The sequence below is a fragment of the Scyliorhinus canicula genome, chromosome 29 (assembly GCF_902713615.1).
Source record: "Scyliorhinus canicula chromosome 29, sScyCan1.1, whole genome shotgun sequence".
NCBI classification, from domain to species: domain Eukaryota; kingdom Metazoa; phylum Chordata; class Chondrichthyes; order Carcharhiniformes; family Scyliorhinidae; genus Scyliorhinus; species Scyliorhinus canicula.
In genome coordinates this window covers 8,590,664-8,617,962 of record NC_052174.1, presented here as the reverse complement: position 1 = coordinate 8,617,962, position 27,299 = coordinate 8,590,664, and the positions used below count along the sequence as shown (strand labels likewise).

The window sequence follows — 27,299 nt, the reverse complement described above, 5'->3', positions numbered from 1 at the left end:
TACACGGGAAGGTTTGATGGACCCATAAGCAGCGTCCGCACCGTCTCGGTGCAGGGACAATCAATCCAAACGCAGAGAGAGGACCAAGCCTCAACTTGGCAAGGGCTCCCAACATGTGCCACAGGAGCACGGGCGCAGTTGAATGCAAGAGGAAAGTCAGTCATGTCCTCACTGAGCGTTGCCAATATATAAAGAAACAATCACCCTGGGAGGGACCTTAGGATGTGACTTTTCACAACAATCGATCACATGACTTTAAAGTGGACAGCTGACAAATAGGTGGCACATACTCCAAAACAAAACAACAGCTCGATCAAGTGAGTGAAGCAACAAGGGATCATTCGCAATATTTTATAGGTAATTTGCTCCATCTCCTTAACTGCCGGGCATACGTGAGCAACATGGGAATCTATTATTACAGCAAGTAGGCAGGTCAACGGTCCGTAAGCCTCTACTGCTGGGGGGGAGGGGGGGGGGGTGGTCTGCATCCTCTGGGGTTTAAAAGAACGGAGAGGTGATCTCATGGAAACTCATCGAAGCAAAACAAAAGCCTAGAGGTTTGACAAGAGTAGATTGGCTGGGAGGGACACGTTTCCACGCAGTTGAGAGATTCAAGAAATCGGCGGCAGTCACAGGTTAAAACGTTTAGTCGATTGTGATTGGTCCCCCCCCCCTAAACACTCAAGTGTGAATCTCTGGCATCCACTATCCCAGTGAACTGTGCATGTCCTGTCAATGAGCACATGCAAGACGGAGATAGATAGATTTTTGGATACAAAGGAATATGGGGATCGGGCAGGGAGGTCTGCCATGATCTTACTGAACGGCAGCATGGGCTTGAGGGGCTGAATGGCCTCCTCCTGCTCCTAAACGCGTGTTACAATTTGACGTATTTAGAAGTACATTAAACATTTCTGGGCCTCAAAAGTTAAAACATCCTTACTTTCAGTCTGATGGTCCGTTTGATTGCAGTTTATTATCTTCACACGCACAAACTTGGTGTCATCTGCTCTAACATCACGGGGCCCTTCACTGAACGACTCCTTCACTCCACAACCAGAGGTCTGCACCGCAGCAGTAACTGGAACCATTACCCCTGCCGTCTGCTGACCCCCGTCTAACGCCGCAACATCAGGCGAGGCGTCAGTACCCCTCGATTCACAGCCGGCTTGCACACAGGAACAGGACTTCCTTCCTCTCCTCCGACCCCTCCGCCTCGAGCGTTTGCGGGTCGCCGGGTCCCTCAGCTCCCCTTGGCTGCCCCCGGCTGCGGGCGCGCCAGCTCCATCACCTGTGCCGCCTTGGACTGCCTGCTCGCCTGCCGGCATTCCCAGCTGGACATCCCTCAGCTTCAACGCAGCATTTCCACCCTGGTTTCCGGCTGCAACCTCGGACGCAGAATCCGCCACTGCTGCCTCGGTCTCGGAGATGCTCAACGAGGAAGGAATTTCCAACGCTAGCCGGGAATTCCCCTCCGCTCCGAGAGCGGCACACCAGCACTTGGCCAAAACGTTCACCCGCTCTCCCGCACGTTCTTCTCTTGTAGAAGCCGCAGAGTCCACACAGGTATTTAAAGCTGATGTTTCCTGACGAATGGAGTGCTCCTCCAAGAGTTTAAAATCAGCCCCCGTCGTCTCCAAGTCACAAACACCGAACTCGGCTGGAGGTAAAAGCAGCACGCCTCCCCCGTTTTCTAAACTCTGCCCATTGGAGGTCACTGACGTTTCCACGTTCCGATGCTCAGATTCCCGCGGGGATGTACACAGCCCACCGGCGTTTGCCATCCGCTGCAGCTGTGATTTCAAAGACGGGGCGCGTTCACTTGCCGAGATGGCTGGCTCAGGAACGTCTGTCCCTCCAGCTTCGGGCTCGGAGACGTGCGATCCAGGATGGTTCGTCCTTCCGTCGGTCTCCAAGCTGGTTACCTCCAGAAGGTTTGCCCCATCACCATCAGTCTCTGCGACGAACGATCCAGGAAGGCCGGTCCCTCCGGCGTCAGGTTCCGACATGGACGACCCAAAAAGTTTTCCCCCGGTCGCCTTGGTCTTCAAAACAGTTGACCCAGGAAGATCGGCCGCTTTGGGTTCAAGCTCAGAGATGAAGGACGTGGGAAGGTTTGTTCCTCCAGAATTGGGTTCAGCAATGGATGACCCAAAGTGGTCTGTCCCTGTCGCTTCAGTCTCCAAGATGGCCGCTTCAGTCTCCAAGATGGCCGCTTCAGTCTCCAAGATGGCCGCTCCAGGAAGGTTTAACCTCCCGGCTTCGATATCGGAGGTTTGTGACCCAGAAAGTTTGGTCTTTAAAGCCATCACATTTTCACTTTGCAATTTACTTGGGGAGGAATTTTCAAGGTGTCCGTTGTTAGCGATAGGCCTGAAATTCTCTGATTTGCGAGGTGCTGTGTCATTCAATGCTGTTCCAATTTGTCCAGAGTGCTGTGCACATTCCACCATGCACTCTCCATTTCCTGTTGCTTCACCATGGGTTTCACCGAGCAAGATTTCCCTTCTGCTAGCAGCGACTTCAGTGTGCAGAACCGGCCTCCCCTCTCCGTTTTCCGCCTCCTTCATGGGGGCACTTGGAATCTCACCCCTTTCAGACCCTCGAGGCAGACTCTCCGGACACGAGGCCTCCGCCCTGCCCCCGTGGCCTCCAGCCCCAGGCGGTGCCTCCTCAGCACATTCAGCATCCAGCCTCTCCGCCTGCGCTTCCCGTCTCCCAGACATTGTTTCACGAGCAAGCCTCCAGTCAACACACGGAATCCTGATTTTTATTCCGCTCACTGTAATCATCAAAAACAGCCTCCAGTCACCATACGCAATTCCAATTCTTATTCTGCTCACTGCAATCATCAGCAGCGGTTTGAAAATCTCTGCAACCTGCTTTCAGGCTCAACCCTGCTCAGAGAAACCTGATTTTGCAATAGATCCAACACTGAAAATTGTTGCTTGATCCTTCTGGTTTGTTGGGGGGGGGGGGGACTACCTTTCCCAACCAATGCATTCCTCTTATTGCATTCTATTCCAATCGGACTAGCCGAATCCTGTTGCACAGCCCTCGAGGCTCAGGAGCCGATTACATGCTCCAAGGACCCCAGACCGCGCCCAGTTCCTGAGCCAATCAATAACAGGGGAAACCAGGCCACACTAAGGCTCAGTTGATCCCGTGTTACATGCAACACTGACGCCCGTCAGCTTTCATCAAGCCAACAATGGTCCAGACAAAGGATATTTTATTTAATAATAAAAAAAAACACAAGCTCGTCGTTATAAAGCAAACTTTTCTTTCAGACTCTCGAGGCTGAGCGCACTGCAGTTTAGCATTCGAATAATATTTTCAAAATTTACGTCAGGCACCGTTAATCCCCCACTTCCCTCGCTCATCTCTCTCCCCGTTAGAAAGCGCAGACCGATGGTGGGTCACGTCCTCACTGCTTCCATCGACAACAAAAAGTATTTTGATGCAGGCCGCCTCACTCGAGTGTTCATTCTCCACTTGCAAGGCATTATAATGTTGGGAACACGGCAACCAAATTTGTGCACAGCAAGCTCCTTCAGACAGGATTGTGATGACAGAAAGAATGAGCGTTTCTGGGTGTTATGAATGTAGGAATTTCAGATATATCAGGTATTTGGTGGAGTCGGGGGTTACAGCTTGGGTTAGCGTGTGACCTCCGCAGTTATATGTTTTTAAAAAAATCCTGGTTAGAAAGACAGCCATGTTACCAACAACCAGAACGGGGGGAATCTCACCCTCACTCTGGGCGCCGAAGGCGGTGGTTAAGGGGGAGAAATTGTTGCGTACAATGCTCACAAAGATAGGAAGGAGGGGGCGGCGAGAGCTGGTCGCATTGTGGATAGCGCAATTGCTTCACAGCTCCCGGTTCGATTCCGGCTTGGGTCACTGTCTGTGCGGAGTCTGCACATCCTCCCCGTGTGTGCGTGGGTTTCCTCCGGGTGCTCCGGTTTCCTCCCACAGTCCAAAGATGTGCAGGTTAGGTGGATTGGCCATGCTAAATTGCCCTTAGTGTTGGGTGGGGTTACTGGGTTGTGGGGATAGGGTGGAGGTGTTGACCTTGAGTAGGGTGCTCTTTCCAAGAGCCGGTGCAGACTCGATGGGCCGAATGGCCTCCTTCTGCACTGTAAATTCTATGAAATCCGGGAGGTGGATTGGCGGTACTGCTCAGCCCTGACCGTAGAGCTACAGGCGGAGAGGAAGAAACTACAAGCGGCTCTCCACTGGGAAAGCCAAGCACCAGCTCTACCCAGACAGAGGGGGACCTTCTACAAACACGGGAGACAAAGCCAACCATCTACTGGCTCACCAGCTGGGAATGCAGGCAGCCAGGAGGGAGATATCCCAGGTTAGGGACAGCAGTGGAAGGCTAGTTGGCATGCCGGAAAGGGTCAACGAGGCCTTCTACCGGGGACTGCACACCTCCGAGCTCTCCCGAGGGAGACTCGGGGATGAAGCAATTCCTCCCACGCCCAGGGAGCATGCCAATCAAAATGAACTTACTGCCCAGATTCTTGTTCAGATCCCTCCCGTCTATATCCCCAAGGCCTCTTTCAACACGGTAAACAAACTAATCATGGTGGGTGTGTGTGTGTGTGTGCGCGCGCGCGGGTTTTGAGGGGGGGGGGGGGGGAGAAGAATCAGGAGGATCCAAAAAAGATCCGACTAAGGAAAAGAAACATGGGAAGACTGACCCTTTCAAACCTGCAGTTCTATCACTGGGCAGCCATAGCAGAAAGTGAGGGGATGGGTAAAGGAACCGGGAGCAGAATGGGTGAAGATGGAGGGGAGTTCCTGCATAGGGACTTACCTCCAAGCCCTAGTCGCAGCCACACTCCCATCCCCTCTGACCAAGCACTCGGGAAATCCAGTGGTAGTAGCCATGCTCTGGACATGGTACCAGGTGAGACAGCACTTCGGTCGAACCAAAGTGTCCACCACAGCCCCCACCTGCAACAACCACAGGTTCACTGCAATAATAGGCGCCACCTTCAAACGGTGGATACAGGACGAGGGGGACACTGACCGTTAGGGCCATGTACAAGGTTGACAGTAGCGACCCTGGGGGAACTCATGGAGAGATTCCAATTGCCAAAAGGAAATGGGCTAAGACACATGCAGGTCAAAAACTTCCTCCATAAGGAAACGACGATGTACACCCAGATATCAAGGCATTCATTAGCCGAAGAACTGCTGGACGCGGGTGACCTAGGGAAGGGAAACTGTGAAGACGTGCACGGGTGACTGTCGGAGGAGGTACGCTACCCCCTGGATGAGACAAGGGAAAAATGGGAGGAGGAACTAAGGGCAGAAATAGGGGGGAGGACTCTGCGCATTGAAGCACTGTACAGGGCGAATTCCCCCTCCATTTGTGCAGGCCTTAGCCCAACGCAGCTAAAAGGTGCCCATTTCCTTTTTAAAAAACATTTAAAGTGCCCAATCCTTTCCCCCCCCTCCAATTAAGGGGCAATTTAGCACAGTCAATCCACCTACCCTGCACATCGTTTTAGGTTGTGGGGTCGAGACCCACGCAGACACGGGGAGAACGTGCAAACTCCACATGGACAGTGACCCACAGCCGGGATCGAACCCGGGACCTCGGCGCCGTGAGGCAGCAGATCGAACCCGGGACCTCGGCGCTGTGAGGCAGCAGTGCTAACCCACTGCGCCACAATGCCGCCCCCATCTATTTCCTTCCTAAACATATTCAGTGATTTGACCTCCACCAGCCTTCGGGGGCAGAGAACTCCACATTTACCACGCTCTGGGTGAACAAATTTCTCCTCATCTCAGTCCTAAATGGCTTACCCGGTATCCTTGCTTCCCCCCCCCCCCCCCACTTCCAGAAGAATCCACATCACTGCATCCAGCCATAGACGTTTCAACGCGATCCCCTCTCATTCTTCTAAAATGGGTGAAAACATGCCGAGTCGACCCGACCTTTCTGTCCGGTGAACCTTCACTGCACTCCTTCTACGGAGAGTATTCCCTTTCTTCGGTGAGATCAAAACTGCAAACAATGCTCCAGGTGTGGTCTCACCAACGACCACACAGCAGCAGCAAGACACCGTGGCTCCTCTTGCAGTGGAGGCCATGTTCATCGGCTTGGAAGTACTTAATTTTTGGCTCGGTTTTGGTTCGCGCGCCTGAACAGAAATACCCCAAAGCAACCACCACTGAATCGAACAGCTCGACGGGCATCAGCCGGTCGGTAGCTCGTGGCATCAGCTCGGTCTTCGGCTGTGGTGTTTCTAACCGTGATGTCCTGCTGTGCTGGAACCGCGACTGCCCAGCTGTTTGCCCGTGACCCTCTCGAAAAGAGGGCAGCACCCAGTCCGGCATCCGGAGCTGTACAGCAACCCCCCCCCCACCCCCGCAAACTGTGATTGCTGATTAACCGGACCCATTTACCAAGCACAACAGGATTATTTGAAATTACGGCACAGAAGGAGACCAATCGGCCCATCTGCTCTACGCCAGCGTTCATGCTCCAAACAAGCTTCTTCCCAACCTTCTTCGGCTTCTCCTTGAATGTATTTGCCTCACCCACTCCCTGCGATAGCGAGTTCCCCAACCTCAGGCTTAAAAGAGGTTTTGCTAAAAAGACAGGAAGGTTGCCAAAGCTTCTGGTCTGCACGCACCAGGACAAATGCAAGAACGCCAAATTTCAAAGTCCCACAGCAATTTCCACTCCAGGAGAAAAGGGCGTTGGCAAGTCTTACCCAATCGGCTGTGGCATTGCCATGGGAAAACAAAGGGGAAGTATAGACTGCCGAAGCTCCCGGGTAATTCAAAAGGAGGCACAAGGCTTGAACATGTTCCTCTTATTTGCAGAGATCGGCCCCTTGCATCAGAGTGGATGTAAAAAACGTTCCTCCCGGAATCCGTAGAGGATCCCCACTCAAGTTCCCTAGTTACCGGGTGTATCACAAAAGTCCTCCATATTTTTCATTCATTCATGGGATGTGGGCTTTGCTGTACATTGCCCATCCCCAATGGCTATCAAGAAGGTTGGAGCGAGCTGCTTCTTTGAACTGCAGACGTCCTTGTGGTGTTGGTCCACCCACAGGGCATTTGAACTGACCTGGAAACCACTTCCTATCTGGCATGAAGTCCCACTTATTCATTTATCATCCACTGTGCTTGCTGATGTGCAGCCGTCCCCAGTTAAGGCCTCCGTTTTGAAAACCTCATCTCTTTTCTCCCCCTTAATCCCTCCCCATCACCGTAACCTCCTCCCGCCCCTTGACACTCGGGAGATCTCAGCAACCTCTTTTCTGGATACTTGCAGATCTTCAATTTTAAAATCAGGCCGTGGCGACCATCTGCCTGGCCCCCATGTTTCCCTCCCTAAACCTCTCCGCCTCCTTTAACAGGAGCCTCAAAAGTGACCTCAACCTCTATCTCCTCTTTTAAAGACCTACCTCATGCCCCTGAGGCACAAACACCCAAAGGGGCAGGTAAATCAACCACGGTTAAAGATAATTAATTAAAGATTGCAATACATAAAAGGAAATGGTTTAGAAGGTGCCACAAAAAGTGGTGAGCCCAACGATTGGGAGCATTTGAGAGACCGGCACACAAGGACCAAGAAACCGATCAAGAAAGGGAAAAGAGAAAATCAACGCAAACTAGCGAGGACTGTAAAAGCTTCTTCAGGCACGTGAAAAGGAGCACAGAAAAGACGACCATTCGGCCCATCTGCTCTACGCCAACGTTCATGCTCCAGACAAGATTCTTCCTAACCGCAAAGATGTGCGGGTTAGGTGGATTGGCCATGCTAAATTGTCCGTAGTGTCCTTAAAAAAAAGTAAGGTTGGGGGGGGGGGGGGGGTTGTTGGGTTACAGATATAGGGTGGATACGTGGGTTTGAGTAGGGTGATCATTGCTCGGCACAACATCGAGGGCCGAAGGGCCTGTTCTGTGCTGTACTGTTCTATGTTCTCCTTGAATGTATCAATGCTATTTGCCTCACCCAGTCCCTGTGGTAGCAAGTTCCCCAACCTCGCTCTTCTGGCTGAAAGAGGTTTTGCTGAAAAGACAGGAATGTTGCCAAAGCTTCTCGCCTTGCACTCATCAGGACAAATGCAAGAACTCCAAATTTCAAAGTCCTGCGCCAATTTACACTACAGGAGAAAAGGGTGCGCGAGGACTGGTTGGCAAGTCAAATCTAATTGGCTGCGGCATCGACATGGAAGTGCAAAGGGGAACGCTCTATTCTAGTGCCCTAGTTTCTGGTCTCCCACGGAAGTGATCTCGGAAAGCCGCCCCAATTGTTTTCTATTCACTCATGGGATGTGGATGTTGCTGGCTTGTCCAACATTTATTGCCTCGCCCAAATTGCTCACAAGGAGGTGGCAGTTAGATAGAGATAGAGAAATACAGCACAGAACAGGCCCTTCGGCCCACGATGTTGCGCCGAACTTTTGTCCTAGGTTAATCATAGAATTTTGGACAATTTTTCATGGCCAATCCACCCAACCTGCACATCTTTGGACTGTGGGAGGAAACCGGAGTACCCGGAGGAAACCCACGCAGTCACGGGGAGGATGTGCAGACGCCACACAGACAGTGACCCAAGTCGAAATCGAACTTGGGACCCTGGAGCTGTGAAGCAATTGTGCGATCCACAATGCTACCGTGCTGCCCTTAAGAATGCAGTGAGCTGCATCTTTGAACTGCACGAGTCCTTGTGGGGTTGGCACACCCTCGGTGCTGTTAGGGAGGGAGTTCCGGTCAGGATGGCGAGTGGCTTGGAGGGGACCCTGCAGGCGGTGGGTGATCCCACGTCTTCGCTACCCTCATCCTTTCTAGGTTGGAGCAGTTGTGGGTTTGGAAGGTGCTGTCTAAGGAGCCTCGAGTTCCTGCAGTGCATCTTGCCGAAGGTACACACAGCCGCCAGTGTACGATGGTGGTGGGGGGAGTGAAAAGTGGTCAATGGTGCTGCCGTTCAAGCAGGCTGCTTTGGCCTGGATGGCGGAGAGCTTCTCGAGTGCAGAAGCTGCACTCACCCAGGTATGGGGAGAATATTCCATTATTCCGGTGTACATCCACGAAGAATTTCAATATTCTGGTATTTATCAAGATGATAGGGCAAGAACATTTCGCACATCGATCATTCCACGTGACCCGCGCTCCAATTCGTACCTGGGTTACCGTCACCTTGCGTTGAACTTCTACACGCGTCAGTTCCTGACAAAGAGCCCGGCTCAAGCTCAAAGCTGGCGGAAATGTTGCACGGCCCTGGTTCCTCTTTACCCTGAAGGAAAAATAATGCACGCACACAAGTAAATTACATTTTTAATGATTCATGCGACCTCAGCAAGGTCAAAATTTGTTCTCCATCCCCAGTTGCCCTTGAACGGAGAGGCACACTGAGCCATTTCTTACATGTCATAGAATTTACAGTGCAGAAGGAGGCCATTCGGCCCATCGAGTCAGCACCGGCTCTTGGAAAGAGCACCCTACCCAAGATCAACAACTCCACCCTATCCCCATAACCCAGTAACCCCACCCAACACTAAGGGCAATTTTGGACACTAAGGGCAATTTATCATGGCCAATCCACCCTAACCTGCACATCTTTGGACTGTGGGAGGAAACCGGAGCCCCCGGAGGAAACCCACGCACACAGGGGGAGGACGTGCAGACTCCACACAGACAGTGACCCAAGCCGGAATCGAACCTGGGACCCTGGAGCTGTGAAGCATTTGTGCTATCCACAATGCTACCGTAAACACTTGGGCCAGACATGGCAAGGACGGCAGATTTCCTTCCCTGAAGGACAATAGTGAGCCAGGCTAGTATTACCTCTTCCTTGCCCATTTCCACATGATCTTGCTCAAGTTTCTCAACTTCAAGCTCCTCTTCAACTCTTCCTTTGATGCTCGATGCCTGCATTTCACGGTGCTTGGCTGCATCTGGTCTGCAATTCGTATCCTCGCCCTCCTCTTTAAAATGTAAAACAAGGTCTCCATCAGAGAAATATAATTAGAGCAGAACAGAAGGACGCATTTGAACTGACCTGGAAAACACTTCAAACATCCTAGAAACTGTTGTAGCTTAAGCACCTGGAATGTCTGAACATTGCATCAACTGGATATTATGACTCCTGCTGCGGTTTCCTATCGGGCATGAAGCCCCCCCCCCCCTCATACATTTATCATCCACTGTGCTTGCTGACGTGCGGTGGGTCCCAGTCAAGCAACACCCTCATCTGATTTCTCGCCCCATATGCCTCCCTACCGCTGTAACCTCCTCCAGCCCCACTCGGGAGATCTCAGCATCCTCCAATTCTGGACACTGGCGCATCCTTGATTTCCAAGCCATAATCTGCCTCGGCCCCCAGTTCGGGAATTCCCTCCCTACGCCTCTCTTTACTCCTCTCACACAAAGCCTTAAAAGCCACCTCGACCTCTCCATCGCTCTCCTCCTTTTAGGACGCATGACCCGAAGACACAACCACCCAAAGGGACGGCTAAATCAACCACGGTTAAAGTTAATGAAGGGGTGCATTACATAAAAGGAAATGAATTATAGAATTTACAGTGCAGAATTAGGCCATTCGGCCCATCGGATTTGCACCAGCTCTTGGGAAGAGCACCCTACCCAAGGTCAACACCTCCACCATATCCCATAACCCAGTAACCCCACCCAACACTAAGGGCAATTTTGGACACTAAGGGCAATTTATCACGGCCAATCCACCCTAACCCGCACATCTTTGGACTGTGGGAGGAAACCGGAGCACCCGGAGGAAACCCACGCACACACGGGGAGGACGTGCAGACTCCGCACAGTGACCCAAGCCGGAATTGAACCTGGGACGCTGGAGCTGTGAAGCAATTGTGCTATCCACAATGCTACCGTGCTGCCCTGGTTTAGAAGGGTGCCACAAAAAGTGGTGAGCCCGACGATTGGGGGCATTTTCAAAACCAGCAAATGAGGACCAAGAAACTGACCGAGAGGAGGGGGAAAAGAGAAAATGAATGCAAACCAGTGGGGGCTGGAAAAGCTACTTTGGGTAGGTGGGTAGGTGAAAGAGAGATTCGCTAAGACAAAGGCGGGCTCCATGACCGACAGATTACAGGAGATTGGCCTACAAGGAAATGGTGGAGAAACAGTTACTTTATCTTAGTGGAGAAAAGTCTCCCAGGAACACTAGGCAACCAAGGGACTTGTCACAGTGAGGAACTAAAAAGAAAGTAGCATTAGTAAATGGACATCTAGAGAGCGTTATAAAAATTGGAGAAGCAGAGAGGTACCAGCCTCCCTGGACAGGCGCCGGAATGTGGCGACTAGGGGCTTTTCACAGTAACTTCATTGAAGCCTACTCGTGACAATAAGCGATTTTCATTTCATTTCAGTTTTGATCGGGTGGGGGGTTCCAGTGCAGAGGGCCCAAGCAGCCGACGATTGAAACAGGGGATGTCCAAGTGGCCGGAGTTGTAGAAGTGCAAAGATCTTGGGAGGGTTGTAGGAGATAACGGAGAAAGGGAAGGGGAAGCGAAGCAAACCGAAAGGCTTTAAAACAAAGGGTGTGGCCGTCGCTGGCTAGGCGAGCATTCGTTGCCCATCCCGTACTGCCCCCTCGAGAAGGTGGTGAGCCACCTTCTTGAACTGCTTGTGATGACTGGAGGACTTTAGGATTGTTGGATTCTAAGTATTGGGCGATAAAGGGTTAAAAGCCTGAGGTAGAGTGCGTTTAACTGCAGTGGTCACGTTTAAAAAAAAAAAAAAAATCTGTTTTGCAAGGCCTGGGTTCTTTTAGCAGCCTGAAGGTGAAATTGTCCAGGGAACGAGCCTTTCAGTCTGGGCTAATGGACTGTGGTTTGACTGGAAAGGTCCCTGGGAAGTTAATGTGCTTTGCAGCCTGCGTAGATCATTTGTTTTTCAGCTTGGGGAGCCGAGGCCATCGCTGGGTGGAACCAAGGAAGGCAGAGAGACATCTGGAAACGTTTTGGAGAGGCAGTTTTTGGAGAAGGTTTTGGAGTGAGGAGTCGAACTCTGATCTGCCTGACACTGAGCCCACAATAAGATAGATGGAGAGCTGTATGTTTTGTTTCTTGTTGTTGAGTAGTAGTATTTAAGGTGCATTTGTAAGCTGCTTTTTTAGGGTGTAAAGTTAAAAAAGTTAATATCGTATTCGTCATAAAGTTTGGTTTCAAAAATATCAAATCCCCATTTCCTCCCGCAATCACTTCATTCTCTCCGCACAGTCTTACAAATAAACTAACGCATTGGGGTTTTGGTCCAGTATTTTCGCCTCTGTTGGGGTCTGGTCTGGGATTGCAATGCGTTATAGTCCACAGTGCTGTCAGGGAGAGGGTTCCAGGATTCTGGCCGACAACGAAGGAACGGCCAATATCTTTCCGAGTCAGGATGGGGGATGGCTTGGAGGGGAACGCCCATCCGATGGTGGCTGCTGCCATTGCCCTTCTGGATGGTTGAGATTGTGGGTTTGGAAGGTGTTGTCTTCGGAGCCTTGGTGAGCTATATCTTGTCCATGGTTAACACTGCTGTCCCTGTGCGTCAGGGCTATTAGGGAGTTCCTGAATTGTGACCCAGCAACAGTGAACATAGAACAGTACAGCACAGAACAGGCCCTTCGGCCCTCGATGTTGTGCCGAGCAATGATCACCCTACTCAAACCCACGTATCCACCCTATACCCGTAACCCAACAACCGCCCCCTTAACCTTACTTTTTAGGACACTACGGGCAATTTAGCATGGCCAATCCACCTAACCCGCACATCTTTGGACTGTGGGAGGAAACCGGAGCACCCGGAGGAAACCCACGCACACACGGGGAGGACGTGCAGACTCCGCACAGACAGTGACCCAAGCCGGGAATCGAACCTGGGACCCTGGAGCTGTGAAGCATTTATGCTAACCACCATGCTACCATGCTGCCCACTGTGAAGGCACAACTCAAAGCAAGGATGGTGTGTCTCGTGGAGGGGAGCTTGCAGGTGGCGTTGAAGATACAGGCAGCAGAGCTTTGGATTAGATTTGTTTATTGTCACGTGTACCGAGGTGCAGTGAAAAGTATTTTTCTGCAAACAGCTCAACAGATCATTAAGTGCATGAAAGAAAAGGGAATAAAAGAAAACACATAATAGGGCAGCACAGGGTACACAATGTAACTACATAACACCGGCATCAGGCGAAGCATACAGGGATGTCATGTTAATGAGGTCAGTCCATAAGAGGGTCGTGTCGAGCTACAACAGCAGAGAAGATGCATGGAGAGATCAGTTCAGTCCATAAGAGGGTCGTTTAGGAGTCTGGTGACAGCGGGGAAGAAGTTGTTTTTGAGTTTGTTCGTGCGTGTTCTCAGATTTCTGTATCTCCTGCTCGATGGAAAAAGTTGGAAGAGTGAGTAAGCCGGGTGGGGTGGGGTCTTTGATTATGCGGCCCGCTTTCCCCAGGCAGCGGGAGGTGTAGATGGAGACAATGGATCACTGGCAATGATAGCATTGGAGTAATTGAGACTGGAGGTATATACGGGCTTGGGGTTTCAGTAGAGGCAGAGGAGGATGTTACAGAGATGGAAGTGTGTGTTTCTGATGCCGAAGCATCTGTTTCGAGTCCCGTGGCTCAGCTACAGATCCATAGACCATCAATTTCAGATTGTTTTACCTGGTTCACTGGCATTGTGTCCAAGGCAAATATCTTCATAGCTGATTGTTGACGAATTTGGGTTCAGTTGTTTGGAAATACGCAGCGATTTCCTTCGAGCATGATTTTGGTGTTCCTGAGGAAGACAAACGAGTGGGTTCTATCACGAACAGGGAGTCATGAATCAAAAGGGTGGCCAAGTCCCATCAGGGAGAGAGGCAGATAGTCAAAGTTGGACATCGGACATGAGCACCAGTCAGCCTTGTCCCGGCACAACTGAAGGAGAAACCAGAACAAAAACACAGAGGAGGACGAAGAAAAATCAGGTGAGTGGAAAGAGGCGCTTGAAGAAAGCCAAGAACCAAGATGACGCCAAGAGGCTACGGTGACAACGAACGAATGAAGAAATAGACAAATTAATATTGCTGTAAAAAGACACATACTGTCGAAGCTTCCCCTTTGTGCACTCATCAGGACAATCACAAGAATACCAATTTATTCTGCATGAGGAGAGAAACCTACCAATGGGCTCTCTACTACCGTCTACTGCAAAGCCTACCTCCATTGGTCAACATACACGTTGGGATTCCCACAGTTCCACGCGCTATCAGATCGCTCTGACCAGCGACATGGTAAATGGAGCCGAGCCGTTTGCTCACCATGTAAGCTTGGTGCTGAAATAGGGCGCATCAAAACTCCCCTGCGGGATAATGGCGGCCCTGATCATATCGTCGCTCGCTGTATTTTGCACAAACCCATGAATTGGGCCCCCCCCCAAGGCTGCCATTTTCGGTCCTGAAGAGTACCCAGTCTACCCCAGATTGCCCAGCGAAGGGTGACCGACCTCCCAAAATCTGAGCAACGGGTGGAGCTAGTCCTTTCATTCTGCTACACGAGTGGGATTCTCCGCCAAAAAGACATTCTAACACACAACAAGTAATGTGGTACATGAATTTCAATGCCAGGTACGTAGACCGTTGTGTCCCGGTGACTGGCCAAATCGTATCAAACAGCACGTCCGTTCTGCTGTGCGCAAACGGCAAAGCAACGACCGTGCCCAACCAGCCAGTGCTTGCAATTCCCAAAACAACGCCCAACATTAGATGCAATTCCAAGACCGGAAAGCATTTACTAAACAAATCCTGATTGTTTGTAAGAATTACACGGACGACCAATTCATTTTTCAGTCAGACTCGCAGCCACAAATATTCATATACAGTCTTTTGCATACAGAGGGAACATGTCCACACACTAGGTCTTTTTCAGCTAAACCAAAGGGGGAAGGGGTGGGCGGGGGGGGGAGAAAAAGAGACATTCAGTCCCCCAATGCAATGCCTTGACCAGAGCTCACCTGCTTGGAATAATTCTTTTTTTTAAAGCTTGGCAGTTCACTGTCCCCTGATGCATTTTCCATGACAAAGCCTCCACCAGCATTCACTCGCCCATAAAAAGCAGCCCGTTTTTCCAATCTCTCCACGGCCCTGCGCCTCCCTTTCTCTGTAATCTCTTCCAGCCCCACAACATCTCAGTGTTCGTCTCATTCTGGCCACATACGCATGGTCGATCCTAATTGCTCCACCATTAGCAGCCGTGCCTTCTGGGGCCCTAAAGTCTGTCCCTAAACCTCCTCGATTCCCTCCTTTAAGATACTGATAACCTACCCCCTTTCTGCAATCTTTCAGGGACTGACGTACTATCTGTTTGATAATGCTCCAGTGAAGGGCCTAGCGATCCTTCATTATGTCAAAGGCACCACATAAACACAAGTTGTTGTTGAAAGCAACTTATTATTTTATAACTAGAACTGCCCACACTGACATTGACCAATACTTTCCAATTGTAAGGCAGCGAATTTATTTTAATAGGCAAGTCAGCATCACCATTGCAAAGCTTCAAAACAGCGTCTCCGCTCAGATGTACAAGACCATTATTTGTTATTCTCTTGGATCAGCTACCAGGTGCGAGGATGAATTAATGGATTTTACATGGAATGAATATGGTTATACTTTGATCCTGGCTGCTATGGAGATGATAATGGCAATAACAAAACACGTTGGGCCTGAGCTTATTCAGAGTAGAAACCGGAGTCGGACCGTCAATCTGCTCCTAGTTTTAAAAATAAACCTCCAATTATTTTTGTTCTTACCTCCTCCGAATCAGACTGGGCAAGGAGGCCTCGTCCCTTCTTTATGGCACTAGCTCCCACAAACTGGGTAAGTTAAAGATCCAGCTAGTTTTTAAACGATCCTTTTACCTTAACCCAAGGCCAGGGAGATGGTAAATGTTAAGTAATGTCCCAGATGACCATAGGCTTCTTTCCACTTTGAGGGGGAGAGCTGACGGGTGGTGGTTTAACCCGAGGATCACCACACCTCAGGCGAGGGGTGAGGTCTCGAAGGCGGTGGGCCTTCGTGAATAACCATGAAGGTTTTATAGAATTTACAGTGCAGAAGGCGGCCATTCGGCCCATCGAGTCTGCACCGGCTCTCTGAAAGAGCACCCTACCCAAGGTCAACACCTCCACCCTATCCCCATAACCCAGTAACCCTACCCAACACTAAGGGCAATTTTGGACACTAAGGGCAATTTATCACGGCCAATCCACCCTAACCTGCACATCTTTGGACTGTGGGAGGAAACCGGAGCACCCGGAGGAAACCCACGCACACACGGGGAGGATGTGCAGACTCCGCACAGACAGTGACCCAAGCCGGAATCGAACCTGGGACCCTGGCGCTGTGAAGCGATTGTGCTATCCAGGTTAAGCGGGTAAGATCCCCAGTGCATCTTCGGGGCACTGCCTTGGAGGTTACAGCCCAATAAAAGCACAGAAGGTGGCCTTTCGGCCTATCCTGTCTGTGCTGGCCCTTTGGTCGATGAATGCCATTCACCCTCTTTCTCCCTCGCTCCGTAAAATGCTCCCCTCACATATTCAGCCCCCGCCCTTTCGAGAATTGCCACCGACTAGTTATTCATTCATAGGATGTGGACATCGCGAGCAGGGCCAGCATTTATTGGCAAACCATAACTTCCCTCAAGGCGGCAGTGAGGGGCCATCTTCCTGGTGCCACTGCAGCTACTTGTAGCTTCCACCGTCCTTGATCGCAACTCGGCGCCTGTGGCTTTAGTCCGATCTCATCTGTCCCTTCTGCCATCCTCCGCTAAAACTAGCTGCGACATACTTACTCTCATCACTTACTCTCATTCGTTACCTTGAACGTCTCCATCCAACTCCTCGTAACCTCCTATCTCGGTCACCCCTTACAGTTTCTTGGACTATCTCTTGCTCTCGTGCCGACACAAAAGTTGAAGCATCAGGCAAAAAAGGACAAAAGACACTTTGTCAGAATTACCTTGGTCTTTTCCGACTCGGTATCTGGTGCTTCAATTTCCAACACCGGTGAGTCGTCGTCATTGGCGTTGCATTTTACGCCCGTGTCTCGCTGGCTGTCAGACATAGGACTCCGCTTCCCTTCAAGATATTAAACAGAAGGCGAGAAAAGTAAGTTTAGCACTCGCCAATCACGTACAATCGAAATATTAATAACGCTGGTGCAACAAACACAAGTCAGTTGGGGGGAGAAAGGACCGGAGAATCATAAAATAAGGAGGCCACTCTCGGTCCGTCGAGTCTGTACTAGTTCTATCAAAGAATAGTTCAGTATTCTTTTCATCTTTCATGGGGGGGGGGGGGGGGGGGGGGGGGTCACTGGCAAGGCAACCATTTGTTGCCCATCCCTAATTGTCTGAGTGGGCTCGCTCAGACATTTCGGAGGGGCCAGTTAAAAGAGTCGACCGCGTTGCTGTGGGGTTGAGAGCCACATGTAGGCCAGACCGGGTAAGGACGCAGATTTTCGGCCCAAAAATGGGTTATCCGTGATCCAGATGGGGTTTTTTTTATAACAATCGATTACAGTTGTCATGGTCACCATTGTTGAGTCAAGCTTTATATTCCAGATTTATATTAAATTTCGCGAGCTGCCATGGTGAATTTATAAGAAAGCAAAAAAAAGTAACAGATCACACCGTTTGCTCCACCATCCAATAGTCACAGTTGATCTTAAGCCTCAACTCCATTTACCAGCCTGCACTCCATGTCCATAAATTCCCTGAGACGCCACAAATCTGTCCATCCCACTGCCTTAAATGTATTCAACGGTGGAGCTCCCACAACCCTCTGGGGTGGATAATTCCAAAGATTCACAAACCCCCTCGAGTGAAGAAATGTGGCCGACTCCCCGTCCCAAGATGGCCGCCTCCCCGTCCCAAGATGGCCGCCTCCCCGTCCCAAGATGGCCGCCTCCCCGTCCCAAGATGGCCGCCTCCCCGTCCCAAGATGGCCGCCTCCCCGTCCCAAGATGGCCGCCTCCCCGTCCCAAGATGGCCGCCTCCCCGTCCCAAGATGGCCGCCTCCCCGTCCCAAGATGGCCGCCTCCATCCCAAGATGGCCGCCTCCATCCCAAGATGGCCGACTCCATATTCTGAGACCGCTGTCCCCTGTGTTTTAGATTCCCCCACCAACGGGGAACAATCTCTCAGCTTCCACCCTGTCAAACCCGTTCAGAATCCTGTCCGTCTCAATGAGATTGCATCTCATTCTTCTAAACTCCATATAATAAACCCAATTTACTCAGCCTCTCAGCACAGGGCAGCCCTCTCATCCCAGGGAACAATTTAGCGAACCTTTGCTCTCCCGCCTCGAAAGAACGTGCATCCTTTCTTAAACGTGCAGACTGATCCACGTATTTATTGTTGCACTCCAAACCCCTTTGCAATAAAGGCCAACTTGACATTCGCCCTCCTAATTGCTTGCTGCACCCGAATGCTAACTTACTACGTTCCTTGTACCTTCGATGGCCACAGGACATCTTAAAGTGCTTTACAGCCAATGAGATACTTGAGGTGCAGTCAGTGTTGTGATGCACAATCTGGAAGGACTGGTTAGAATCACAGAATTGGAACATAGCATCAACGGATATCATTCGGCCCATCGAGTTGCTCGAGCAACTCACCCAGTCCCACACCCCTCCTCTTTCCCCAGAGCCCTGCAGACTTCTTTCCCTCCATTTGGAACGCCACAATTGAAACCACCGCCATCGCTCTTCCATGATTTACCCCATAAAACTGATTTTAATTGTCCAATAGCATTTTAGTAAGCTGGGTCACTGTCTGTGCGGAGTCTGCACATCCTCCCCTTTTCTGCGTGGGTTTCCTCCGGGTGCTCCAGTTTCCTCCCACAAGCGCCGAAAAGATGTGCTTGTTGGGTGAATTGGACATTCTGAATTCTCCCTCTGTGTACCCGAACAGGCGCCGGAATGTGGCGACAGTGACCCGGTTCAATTCTGGCCTTGAGTGGCTGTCTGTGTGGAGCTTGCACGTTCTCCTCGTGTCTGCGTGGGTTTCCTCCCACTGTCGAAAGTGGGGTAGATTAGGCGGGGTTACAGGATATAGGGATAGGGTGGGAGAGTGGGCCAAGGTAGGGTGCTCTTTCAGAAGGGTCAGTGCAGACTCGATGGGCCAAATGGCCTCACTGTGCACCGCAAGGATTCAATGATTCTATGGTCGAGTGAGGGAACCATGGTTGACAAGAGAGGTTGAATGTCTTGTTAAGAGGAAGAAGGAGACTTATGTAAGGCTGAAGAAACAAGGTTCAGACAGGGCGCTGGAGGGATACAAGATAGCCAGGAGGGAACTGAAGAAAGGGATTAGGAGAGCTAAGAGAGGGCATGAAAAATCTTTGGCGGGTAGGATCAAGGAAAACCCCAAGGCCTTTTACACATACGTGAGAAATATGAGAATGACTAGAGTGAGAGTAGGTCCGATTAAGGACAGTAGCGGGAGATTGTGTATTGAGTCTGAAGAGATAGGAGAGGTCTTGAACAAGTATTTTTCTTCAGTATTTACAAATGAGAGGGGCCATATTGTTGGAGAGGACAGCGTGAAGCAGACTGATAAGCTTGAGGAGATACTTGTCAGGAAGGAAGATGTGTTGCGCGTTTTGAAAAACTTGAGGATAGACAAGTCCCCCGGGCCTGACGGGATATATCCAAGGATTCTATGGGAAGCAAGAAATGAAATTGCAGAGCCGTTGGCAATGATCTTTTCGTCCTCGCTGTCAACAGGGGTGGTACCAGAGGATTGGAGAGTGGCGAATGTCGTGCCCCTGTTCAAAAAAGGGAATAGGGATAACCCTGGGAATTACAGGCCAGTTAGTCTTACTTCGGTGGTAGGCAAAGTAATGGAAAGGGTACTGAGGGATAGGATTTCTGAGCATCTGGAAAGGCATTGCTTGATTAGGGATAGTCAGCACGGATTTGTGAGGGGTAGGTCTTGCCTTACAAGTCTTATTGAATTCTTTGAGGAGGTGACCAAGCATGTGGATGAAGGTAAAGCAGTGGATGTAGTGTACATGGATTTTAGTAAGGCATTTGATAAGGTTCCCCATGGTAGGCTTATGCAGAAAGTAAGGAGGCATGGGATAGTGGGAAATTTGGCCAGTTGGATAACAAACTGGCTAACCGATAGAAGACAGAGAGTTGTGGTGGATGGCAAATATTCAGCCTGGAGCCCAGTTATCAGTGGCGTACCGCAGGGATCAGTTCTGGGTCCTCTGCTGTTTGTGATTTTCATTAACGACTTGGATGAGGGAGTTGAAGGGTGGGTCAGTAAATTTGCAGATGATACGAAGATTGGTGGAGTTGTGGATAGTGAGGAGGGCTGTTGTCGGCTTCAAAGAGACATAGATAGAATGCAGAGCTGGGCTGAGAAGTGGCAGATGGAGTTTAACCCTGACAAGTGTGAGGTTGTCCATTTTGGAAGGACAAATCTGAATGCGGAATACAGGGTTAACGGTAGGGTTCTTGGCAATGTGGAGGAGCAGAGAGATCTTGGGGTCTATGTTCATTGTTCTTTGAAAGTTGCCACTCAAGTGGATAGAGCTGTGAAGAAGGCCTATGGTGTGCTAGCGTTCATTAGCAGAGGGATTGAATTTAAGAGCCGTGAGGTGATGATGCAGCTGTACAAAACCTTGGTCAGGCCACATTTGGAGTACTGTGTGCAGTTCTGGTCACCTCATTTTAGGAAGGATGTGGAAGCTTTGGAAAAGGTGCAGAGGAGATTTACCAGGATGTTGCCTGGAATGGAGAGTAGGTCATACGAGGAAAGATTGAGGGTGCTGGGCCTTTTCTCATTGGAACGGAGAAGGATGAGGGGCGACTTGATAGAGGTTTATAAGATGATCAGGGGAATAGATAGAGTAGATAGTCAGAGACTTTTTCCCCGGGTGGAACACACCATTACAAGGGGACATAAATTTAAGATAAATGGTGGAAGATATAGAGGGGATGTCAGAGGTAGGTTCTTTACCCAGAGAGTAGTGGGGGCATGGAATGCACTGCCTGTGGTAGTAGTTGAGTCGGAAAATTTATGGACCTTCAAACGGCTATTGGATAGGTACTTGGATTAGGGTAGAATAAGGGAGTGTAGGTTAACTTCTTAAGGGCAGCACGGTAGCATTGTGGATAGCACAATTGCTTCACAGCTCCAGGGTCCCAAGTTCGATTTCGACTTGGGTCACTGTCTGTGTGGAGTCTGCACATCCTCCCCGTGACTGCGTGGGTTTCCTCCGGGTACTCCGGTTTCCTCCCACAGTCCAAAGATGTGCAGGTTGGGTGGATTGGCCATGACAAATTGTCCAAAATTCTATGATTAACCTAGGACAAAAGTTCGGCGCAACATCGTGGGCCGAAGGGCCTGTTCTGTGCTGTATTTCTCTATCTATTTCTCTATCTCTATCTATCTGACAACTTGGTGGCACAGCGGTTAGCTCTGTTGGGTACGGCACCAAGGATCCGGGTTCAATCCCGGCCCCTGGGTCACTGTCCGTGTGGAGTTTGCACATTCTCCCCGTGTCTGCGTGGGTTTCACCCCCACAACCCAAAGATGTGCAGGCTCGGTGGATTGGCCAGGCTAAATTGCCCCTTCATTGGAAAAAAAAAAAGAATTGGGCTCTAAATTATTTCACGACATCACTACCTACCGGAGATATTTTCCTATTTATGGAAGGGAATTGGGTCAACATTTGAATGGGAAACATTAACAAAGAGAGAGAGAAAGAAGGGGGGCGGAATCGGACAGACATTTCAAAGAGGCAGACCAGTCACCGGGGACTAATTAGCCTCGTCCCTGCACTGCATTTTCTACGATTACACCAGCCCTCCTGCTGCCTCTCCAAGTGAGACTTCCAATTAGTGCTGGATTGCTGCACGCGGATCCACGTGAGGAACCAGATCAAGGCTGCCCCAAATAGCAAATCTGGCAAGGCCCTTACAGCCAGCAGGAGGCTCGTCAGCATTGCCGCTGGACTCCAGCAGAGGGCAGCGCAGCAGCACAGTGGTCAGCACTGTTGCTTCACAGCGCCTGGATCCCGGGTTCGATTCCCGGCTTGGGTCACTGTCTGTGCGGGGTCTGCACGTTCTCCCCGTGTCTGCGTGGGTTTCCTCCGGGAGCTCCGGTTTCCGCCCACAAGCCCCGAAAGACGTGCTTGTTAGATGAATTGAACATTTCGAATTCTCCCTCCGTGTACCCGAACAGGCGCCGGAACGTGGCGACTAGGGGCTTTTCACAGTAACTCCATTGCAGCGTTAATGTAAGCCTACTTCTGACACTAATAAAGATTATTAAACGGCCAGCACCTAACTCAATGCCGCCACTCTCTGTTGGCCAGATTCTTGAAGCTTTGAGCTTTCAGTTGCCCCCCCGTCACGACTCCCACAGAATTCTCCCCCACTCCTTTCCCAGACATCCTCACCCAAGTGGACCTTCAGCAAACAGCGGCCATCGCTGTTTCCTGCCTGTCGCAAATTCTCTGCTCCTGTGTCAGGCTGTGGCATCTTCGGAGTTGTCTTCTCTGTCTCCTTATATATAAAAAAAAGAGCCAATTAAAAATATTTTTTTATTTCTTCCACTTTAAAAGACTAACCACAAACCTATTTTCCAATTTATGCACCGAACGCTACTGTTCATCCCGGCGTGAGGTGCCAAAGGCTGGAGAATTCCTCACTCCGAGCATCCAATATTGGCATTAAGCATTCCTAGATTTGAATTATAAAAAGCCCTCTACTCTCCTGCAGGGAGTAACTCACCTCTCGACTCCCCAAGCCATCGACAAGGCACAAGTCAAGAGTGTGACGGAATACTCTCCACTTGCCTGGATGAGCGCAGCTCCAACAACACTCAAGAAGCTCAACACCATCCAGGACAAAGCAGCCCCGCTTGATTGGCTCCCCATCCACCAACATTCACTCCCTCCTCCACCGACACACAGTGACAGCCGTGTGCACCGTTGAGAAGATGCACTGCAGCAACTCACCAAGGCTCCTTCGACAGCTCCTTCCAAACCCGCAATCACTATTATCTAGCAGGGCATTATTTGGGTACAGCAGATAATAAAGAAAGCAAATGGAATGCTAGCAATTACAGCTAAAGGAACAGAGTATAAAGGTAAGGAAGTCTGACTCTGGGGCTCAGAAGGGAAGGGGGGAGAATAGAAAAGCAATAGCAATAGGAGATTTAATGGTTAGGGGAAGAGATAGGAGATTCTGTGGTCGCGAGCGAGACTCCCGGAAGGTATGTTGCCTCCCGGGTGCCAGGGATGTCTCGGTTCATGTCTTCAGGATCCTGAAGTGGGAGGGTGAGCAGCCAGAAGTCGTGGTGCACATTGGTACCAACAACGTAGGTAGGAAAAAGGGTGTGGAGGTAATAAACAAGTTTAGGAAGTTAGGCTGGAAGTTAAAGGCCAGGACAGGCAGAGTTGTCATCTCTGGTTTGTTGCCGGTGCCACGTGATAGCGAGGCTAGGAATAGGGAGAGAGTGCAGTTGAACATGTGGCTGCAGGAATGATGTAGGAGGGAGGGCTTCAGGTGGGGGGGTGGGTGGGGGGGGGGGGGGGGGGGGGGGGGAAAGAGAGGTTTCCTAGTACTCTTCGGGAGGGTTTAAACTAATTTGGCAGGGGAATGGGAACCGGACTTGTAGTCCAGCAACTAAGGTAGACGATAGTCAGGACGCCAAAGCACGTAGTGATGCAGTGGGGCAGGTAACACTGACAAAGGAGAGTACTTGCAGGCACGGAGATGGGTTGAAGTGTGTATACTTCAGCGCAAGAAGCATCAGGAATAAGGTGGGTGAACTTAAGGCATGGATCGGTACTTGGGACTACGATGTGGTGGCCATCACGGAAACTTGGATAGAAGAGGGGCAGAAATGGTTGTTGGAGGTCCCTGGTTATAGATGTTTCAATAAGATTAGGGAGGATGGTAAGAGGTGGGGGGTGGCATTGTTAATTAGAGATAGTATAACAGCTGCAGAAAGGCAGTTCGAGGGGGATCTGCCTACTGAGGTAATATGGGTTGAAGTCAGAAATAGGAAAGGAGCAGTCACCTTGTTGGGAGTTTTCTATAGGCCCCCCAATAGCAGCAGAGATGTGGAGGAACAGATTGGGAAACAGATTTTGGAAAGGTGTAGAAGTCACAGGGTAGTAGTCATGGGTGACTTCAACTTCCCAAACATTGAGTGGAAACTCTTTAGATCAAATAGTTTGGGTGGGGTCGTGTTTGTGCAGTGTGTCCAGGAAGCTTTTCTAACACAGTATGTAGATTGTCCAACCAGAGGGGAGGCCATATTGGATTTAGTACTTGGTAATGAACCAGGGCAGGTGATAGATTTGTTAGTGGGGGAGCATTTTGGAGATAGTGACCACAATTCTGTGACTTTCACTTCAGTAATGGAGAGGAATAGGTGCGTGCAGCAGGGCAAGGTTTACAATTGGGGGAAGGGTAAATACGATGCTGTCAGACAAGAATTGAAGTGCATAAGTTGGGAACATAGGCTGTCAGGGAAGGACACAAGTGAAATGTGGAGTTGTTCAAGGAACAGGTACTATGTGTCCTTAATATGTATGTCCCTGTCAGGCAGGGAAGAGATGGTCGAGTGAGGGAACCATGGTTGACAAGAGAGGTTGAATGTCTTGTTAAGAGGAAGAAGGAGATTTATGCAAGGCTGAGGAAACAAGGTTCAGACAGGGCGCTGGAGGGATACAAGATAGCCAGGAGGGACTTCACAGCTCCAGGGTCCCAGGTTCAATTCCGACTTGGGTCACTGTCTGTGCTGAGTCTGCACATCCTCCCCGTGTGTGCGTGGGTTTCCTCCGGGTGCTCCGGTTTCCACCCACAGTCCAAAGATGTGGTTAGGTGGATTGGCCATGATAAATTGCCCTTAGTGTCCAAAATTGCCCTTAGTGTTGGGTGGGGTTACTGGGTTATCGGGATAGTGTCGGTGCTCTTTCCAAGAGCCGGTGCAGACTTGATGGGCTGAATGGCCTCCTTCTGCACTGTAAATTCTACGAATTGAAGAAAGGGTTAAAAGGAGAGCGAAGAGAGGGCATGAAAAATCTTTGGCGGGTAGGATCAAGGAAAACCCCCAAGGCCTTTTACACATATGTGAGAAATATGAGACTGACTAGAGCGAGGGTAGGTCCGATCAAGGACAGTAGCGGGAGATTGTGTATTGAAGAGATAGGAGAGGTCTTGAACGAGTACTTTTCTTCAGTATTTACAAATGCGAGGGGCCATATTGTTGGAGCGGACAGTGTGAAACAGACTGATAAGCTAGAGGAGATACGTGTTAGGAAGGAAGATGTATTGGACATTTTGAAAAACTTGAGGATAGACAAGTCCCCCGGGCCTGACGGGATATATCCAACGATTCTATGGGAAGCAAGAGATGAAATTGCAGAGCCGTTGGCAATGATCTTTTCGTCCTCACTGTCAACAGGGGTGGTACCAGAGGATTGGAGAGTGGCGAATGTCGTGCCCCTGTTCAAAAAAGGGAGTAGGGATAACCCTGGGAATTACAGGCCAGTTAGTCTTACTTCGTAGTAGGCAAAGTAATGGAAAGGGTACTGAGGGATAGGATTTCTGAGCATCTGGAAAGACGCTGCTTGATTAGGGATAGTCAGCACGGATTTGTGAGGGGTAGGTCTTGCCTTACAAGTCTTATTGAATTCTTTGAGGAGGTGACCAAGCATGTGGATGAAGGTAAAGCAGTGGATGTTGTGTACATGGATTTTAGTCAGGCATTTGATAAGGTTCCCATGGTAGGCTTATGCAGAAATCAAAAAGGCATGGGATAGTGGGAAATTTGGCCCATTGGATAATGAACTGGCTAACCGATAGAAGTCAGAGAGTGATGGCAGATGGCAAATATTCAGCCTGGAGCCCAGTTACCAGTGGCGTACCGTAGGGATCAGTTCTGGGTCCTCTGCTGTTTGTGATTTTCATTCATGACTTGGATGAGGGAGTTGAAGGGTAGGTCAGTAAATTTGCAGACGATACGAAGATTGGTGGAGTTGTGGATAGTGAGGAGGGCTGTTGTTGGCTGCAAAGAGACATAGATAGGATGCAGAGCTGGGCTGAGAAGTGGCAGATGGAGTTTAACCCCGAAAGGTGTAAGGTTGTCCATTTTGGAAGGACAAATATGAATGCAGAATACAGGGTTAACGGTAGGGTTCTTGGCAATGTGGAGGAGCAGAGAGATCTTGGGGTCTATGTTCATAGATCTTTGAAAGTTGCCACTCAAGTGGATAGAGCTGTGAAGAAGGCCTCTGGTGTGCTAGCGTTCATTAGCAGAGGGATTGAATTTAAGAGCCGTGAGGTGATGATGCAGCTGTACAAAACCTTGGATAGGCCACATTTGGAGTACTGTGTGCAGTTCTGGTCGCCTCATTTTAGGAAGGATGTGGAAGCTTTGGAAAAGGTGCAAAGGAGATTTACCAGGATGTTGCCTGGAAAGGAGAGTAGGTCTTAGGAGGAAAGGTTGAGGGTGCTAGGCCTTTTCTCATTAGAACGGAGAAGGATGAGGGGCGACTTGATAGAGGTTTATAAGATGATTAGGGGAATAGATAGAGTAGACAGTTAACTTTTCCCCCGGGTGGAACACACCATTACAAGGGGACATAAATTTAAGGTAAATGGTGGAAGATATAGAGGGGATGTCAGAGGTAGGTTCTTTACCCAGGGAGTAGTGGGGGCATGGAATGCACTGCCTGTGGAAGTAATCGAGTCGGAAACATTTGGGACCTTCAAGCGGCTATTAAATAGGTACATGGATTACGGTAGAATGATGGTGTAGAGATTAATTTGTTCTTAAGGGCAGCACGGTAGCATTGTGGATAGCACAATTGCTTCACAGCTCCAGGGTCCCAGGTTCGATTCTGGCTTGGGTCACTGTCTGTGTGGAGTCTGCACGTCCTCCCCGTGTGTGCGTGGGTTTCCTCCGGGTGCTCCGGTTTCCTCCTTCTGCACTGTAAATTCTATGATAATCTATGATTAATCTAGGACAAAGGTTCGGCACATCGTGGGCCGAAGGGCCTGTTCTGTGCTGTATTTTTCTATGTTCTGATAACCATCACTAGAAAAAAAGTACTCGGGGAAACTAATGGGACTAGAGTCCAATAAGTCTCATGGCCTGATTGGTTGCATTGAGGATATTAAAAGGGAGTAGCTGAGGACATAATGGATGCAATGGTGGTAATCCTTAAATTCTGGAAAAGTCAGAAAGGATTGCGAATGTTTAAAAAGGGAGGGAGTCAAAAAAGGTCAGTTGGTTT

The 27,299-nt window shown here is 50.0% G+C and overlaps 1 protein-coding gene across 9 annotated transcripts in view; it reads right to left on the bottom strand.

Moving 5' to 3' along the window:
• LOC119958367 overlaps nucleotides 1–27,299 on the bottom strand; it is a 93,300-nt gene that overhangs the window by 35,661 nt on the left and 30,340 nt on the right. For all 9 annotated transcript variants that reach the window (XM_038786838.1, XM_038786839.1, XM_038786841.1 and 6 more), the window contains 5 exons: nucleotides 22,446–22,551; nucleotides 16,990–17,108; nucleotides 13,658–13,772; nucleotides 9,826–9,965; nucleotides 9,163–9,274 (listed from right to left, as the gene is read on the bottom strand). In XM_038786838.1, coding sequence (XP_038642766.1) covers nucleotides 9,163–9,274; nucleotides 9,826–9,965; nucleotides 13,658–13,772; nucleotides 16,990–17,108; nucleotides 22,446–22,551 — 592 coding nt within the window. The remainder of the gene's footprint in view (nucleotides 1–9,162; nucleotides 9,275–9,825; nucleotides 9,966–13,657; nucleotides 13,773–16,989; nucleotides 17,109–22,445; nucleotides 22,552–27,299) is intronic.